Source organism: Myotis yumanensis, unplaced genomic scaffold, assembly GCF_028538775.1.
Source record: "Myotis yumanensis isolate MYYU_CA2020_CCGP unplaced genomic scaffold, mMyoYum1.0.hap1 SCAF_1, whole genome shotgun sequence".
Taxonomy (NCBI): domain Eukaryota; kingdom Metazoa; phylum Chordata; class Mammalia; order Chiroptera; family Vespertilionidae; genus Myotis; species Myotis yumanensis.
The window spans coordinates 84,436,371-84,441,042 of record NW_027223752.1 but is presented as its reverse complement, the minus strand read 5'-3'; the positions used below and the strand labels follow the sequence as shown (position 1 = coordinate 84,441,042).

At 55.4% G+C, this 4,672-nt stretch overlaps 1 protein-coding gene across 1 annotated transcript; it reads left to right on the top strand.

Moving 5' to 3' along the window:
- Positions 1–320: 320 nt before the first annotated feature.
- Positions 321–3,562, top strand: LOC139004154 (granzyme B-like). Its single transcript, XM_070406930.1, has 5 exons — positions 321–433; positions 1,467–1,614; positions 2,108–2,243; positions 2,427–2,690; positions 3,325–3,562. Exons 1-5 carry the CDS (start codon positions 373–375, stop codon positions 3,499–3,501), a joined length of 786 nt encoding a protein of 261 aa, XP_070263031.1. The 5' UTR covers positions 321–372; the 3' UTR covers positions 3,502–3,562.
- The last annotated feature ends 1,110 nt before the right edge of the window (positions 3,563–4,672 follow it).

Below are 4,672 nucleotides of genomic sequence, written 5' to 3'. Positions count from 1 at the left end.
GGTTCTATCACTAGGGACTCAGGTTTCTGGGCTCCAGTACCTCCACTGGTCAATACCGCAAGTCACAGGCCCCACCTTGTACCCTTGGGTTCCTGTTTGGGGCTGGAGTCTGCTTAGGGTCTGCTCTGAGTCATCAGCTGTGGGTACTGATGTGGTCACTGCATACTGTTCACACAACCACCCAGAGACCATCATCAGGCAGGAGGCTTGGGGGCAGAGATGCGTCATAGAAAGCCTTCTGGGATGAAGCACTACAAAACCAGAGGGGGACTCAGGTCACAGAGCCCACCCACACTTCCTTCCTCTTCTGGGCATAAAAACAGAGCACAGAGAAACACCAGCAGCTCCGACCTGAGCAGCCTTCCTGGGAAGATGCAGCCACCCCTGCTCGTGTTCCTGCTGGCCTTTTTCCTGCTCCCCTCGGCAGAGGCAGGTGAGTGACCATCCCCACCCTCACAGGCCCAACCCATCCACAGTGGGCACAGACCTCCTGGCCCTTCTGCACAGCCCAGATCCAGCTCTCCACCAGGAATGCTCTGAACCCCAGCTCCCATCCCATCTCAGACCCACACACATGATGCTGGATGAGCAACACGCAGAAATGACAGGACAGAAGCCTATTCTCAAGAAAAGCCAGTGGGCACAATGCCCTCCCCATGCCCTACCTGTGCCAGGTGGAGAGTGGAACTTCCTAGAAGTGCATGGCAGAGGCTGGGAAACTGCAGAGGGCAGAGCAGTCCTGGCTTCCATGTCTGTGATGAGACAGGTGCTGTCCTCAGGGTCTGCTTAAGAGAGAAGCCCAGAGCTCAGCAGACCTCACAGTTGGTGGGGTCGCTGTCCCCAGAAGACTGCTGTTTCCTCTGATCTATCTCAAGGCCCCTCAGTCCCTTTCTGCAGCTCTGCTTTTACCCCTAGGCCTTTAGCAGGTCCTCTCCTTAAAGGATGAGCCAGTGAGGTTGGCAGCCCCAAACTTCTCTGCTTCCCAGAATCGCACAGCACTGGCCTTACCAACCCAACTCCAGAGGCCCATTGGGAGCCATCCCTCCTAGCTGCCACAAACACTTACCGGGAACTCCTCATGTGTCAGCATCTAGATCCCTAAACTTAAGCCCTGGACACTGCAAAGCACACTTCCCTGGACATCACAGCACCACAGGGGCCTCAGAAGCTCACCCAACACCAAGCGAAATCAGGAGAGGAATTTTCAGGAGCCTCCAGGCTTTCCCTGTTCCTGAGACCTGTATTCTCACCAACTATGTGGCAGGCAAAGTCACAGTCTCAGGTTGTTGCTGTTCCCTTTTCCAGATGAGAAAGTGGAGGTCCCTCACTACCTACTCCCAGCTCTATGCCACCCTAGGCTCCCAAGTGGCCAGCCATATGAGTCATCAAGCCAATGCCTGCCTGGTGCACTCGGCGGGGCGAGGGAGTCGGGGACACCACAAAAGTACAACAGAATTTTCCTTCAGGGGAGATCATCGGGGGACATGAAGCCAAGCCCCACTCCAGACCCTACATGGCCTTCCTTCACATTCAAAAAGAGGAGAAAAAGTCCAGGTGTGGCGGTGTCCTTGTGGGAGACAACTTTGTTCTGACAGCTGCTCACTGCAATGGACGGTAAGGGAATGCAGCCAGGCTACACCTCCTGAGATCCCTAGAGGGACCCTGCCCTTCATTCTAGGAGCTGCAGCCCAGGGCAGCTCCCCAGGCTCCTGGTAACTCAAGCCCATGAGACCTCATCAGAGGAGCCATCAGAGAACATGACTGGGCAATGAGAGCCTGAGAAATAGGACAGGTAAGCTTTGGGCTCAGAGGGTCAGAGGTGACAGCAAGGAACACAATTGAGAAGAGAACAACCACACTGTCCAAATAAAGCAGCGGTGGACTATGAACACATGCATTAGGGTCAAAATGCAAATGCAAGTAATTTCATGACATTTCCTGAGAGCAAAAGAGAGCTCCCAGCTCCCTGACCTCAGTGTCATTGAGAAGCAGATTCACCAAGTCCCTGGCCCCCATGCCCTGCACCAGCTACCACCTGCCATTCATAATCCCTGGGTTAGATCTCTCTCCCTTGCCGCCAAACTCACCCACTCTGTTCTCTGTGCAGCTCAATCACAGTCACCCTGGGTGCCCACAACATCAAAAAGTGGGAGAAGACCCAGCAGAACATCTCAGTGAAAACAGCCTTCCCACATCCAGACTATGATAAGCTTAAACGCTCCAATGACATCATGTTACTGCAGGTGAGGAAACCTCCTGCTGCATTTGCAGTTCTGAGATCTCATTGTTTCTCTTCTGACTGACCTGCCCCTTCCTTTTTTCCCACTCCAGTCACCTGACCAGTCCCAGTAACTCAGGGGTCCCATCATGGTTTCCAGGCCCAGAGGCACTAGCTGACCTGGGCTCCCTTGCCTCTTCCCCACCAGCTGGAGAGAAACATCAAGCGAACTAATGCTGTGAAGCCCCACCAACTGCCCAGGGGCAAGGACCTGCCGAGGCCAGGAGAGAAGTGCACTGTGGCCGGCTGGGGGCGGGTCACAAAGGATGGCCCTTGCTCAGACACTCTGCAGGAGGTAGAGCTGACCCTGCAGGAGGATGAGGAGTGTGAAGGCCACTTACATCATCGTAATTACAACAGGACCATTCAACTCTGTGTGGGGGACCCAACAGAAAAGAAGTCTTCCTTTAAGGTGATACTGAACATCTGCTTAGCTTGGCTATGGGAAGAGGGATGTTTGCATACAGACTGGGACCTGAGGAAAGGGGGGAATCCTTCACCCTCTAAGCTATGACCTTTCTCCCCAAGAAGGAAAGAGGGGGACTGCCAGAGCTGAGAGGAATAGGCCCTATGAGAGGCTACAAGGGCCTATGGTCACTCTAAACATGGTGTTCCTCCAGATGGTGAATCTGCAATACTAGTTCATGCCGGGACAGAGCAGTTAGATAACTATTCCCTGGGTGTGCAGTAGTTACACCTGGTGGCTTCCAAGGTAAGGGGCTCCTCCTTGGTTAATGGGCTCCTTCTCCATGCCAAGTGTCAGCCCCACCTGCTGGCTCTCGGGTCCTTACACAGTAGCTGCAGCCACAGTCCTGCAGCACCTTCATAGCCAGAGGATCAGGGACCTGGGGGACCAGAGGGAGCTGCCACCTGAGGTGAAGTGAGGAAGTGACAACGTCCGGGCTCAGGGGATCACAGGGACCTGCCTGCCTGCTTATCTCCAAGATGGAAACCAAGCAAGGCAGCCTTCTCCGAGGGGCTTGGGGTGAGGGGTCGAGGGCAGGGCCAGGAGAACTGGCTCAGTCCTCCCCTCTCTCTGTCCACAGGGGGACTCCGGGGGGCCTCTCCTGTGTACAAATGAGATCCAGGGCATTGTCTCCTATGGAAAAAAGTATGGGAAACCGCCACGAGTCTACACCAAAGTCACCAGTTTCCTTCCCTGGATAAAGGAAACCATGAAAAGCCTCCAACTGCAGGACCCAGACCATCTTCTCTGGAGCTAATCCAGGATCACACTGCGGGGAGGGAGGTGGTGCAGCAACCAAATAAATGACTCTCAGATGATTTATATATTCTTTGACCCTCATTCACAGGCACTAGCTCTGTGCTCAGAAGGCCAATAGCACAATTCTTCTCTGTTCTACTTCCTCCTCTTCCCCTTCCCCCACAGCCCCCCAAACCTCGTGCAAAGATATTCCCAGATCCTTCTTGGTCACATCTGCACCTGCAGGGCCGGCCCTTCTGCCAGGACAGAGAGGAGCACCATTAGGGAAAACATGAATCTCTCAGGTCCTGGGCTCAGTGTGAAGGTCTTACTTCCTCCTCTGTGTTACTTGCTGAGAGGAAAGGACTAGCACGTGGGTGCTGGGCACCAAGCAGGCACAGCCTGGGCTGCAGCTCAGGAGGCCCCACCCCACAAGGGAGAGGAGGGCCCTCCTGAGCAGGACACTGTTCTCCAGCAACCAGGGAGTGGCAGGTTTTGGGGACTGGGGGTGGGTGAGGAGAGATGGGGGTGGAGGAGGGAGGGAAGTCCTGAGAAGCTCCTCATTCCCTCCTGCGCTGAATTTCTCTCCCTGCCCTTTTCTGCCCTCCTCTGAGCTCAGGGCCTAGCTTGGCCTCCAGTCTCCTGGCTGCCCCTCCTTCTCATCCCTGCTGACCACTGAGCATCCTCAGAGTCCACCAACCCTGCGCCCCACAGACCGCACTGGTCTGAGCTCCCACTTCTGCATATCCCTCCCACCGAGGACACCCAGAGTGCCCAGGTTCCAGCAGGGCCTGGTCACTGAGTTGCCACCCAGCTTATGCACTGGCACAGGGTGACCAGGGGACCACGGCTGTGTTGGCCCCGTGCAGGGCCCTGGAGGACAAGGCAGCAGGGTGTCTGCAGAACACCTGGCCCCATCTCTCACTGGGCAGAGCCAGCTCCACCCTCACATCCAGCACAGGGTCCCCACCATGTGCTCAGAGTCCACTGACTGCTGGTCACTCAGGAGCCTTTGTCCCCTGCAGCCTGTTCCTCACTGCTGGCCTCAAGGCTCAGACTGCGTGCTGACCACCATGGGCTCTACCTGCCTTTTGAGTTAGAAAGCGCTGCTCTCTGCAGTAGGACTGGAAAGCACAGTTTTTCCATCAATCAGTGAACAAATGCTGATTGTGCACCTACTGCCAGGCATT

Excerpts from the sequence above, each read along its gene's own strand:
- LOC139004154 (XM_070406930.1), top strand. The coding sequence starts at position 373 with ATGCAGCCACCCCTGCTCGTGTTCCTGCTGGCCTTTTTCCTGCTCCCC. Across the intron at positions 434-1,466 it reads GCTCCCCTCGGCAGAGGCAG|GGGAGATCATCGGGGGACAT; the intron begins GTGAGTGACCAT and ends ATTTTCCTTCAG. Across the intron at positions 1,615-2,107 it reads GCTGCTCACTGCAATGGACG|CTCAATCACAGTCACCCTGG; the intron begins GTAAGGGAATGC and ends TTCTCTGTGCAG.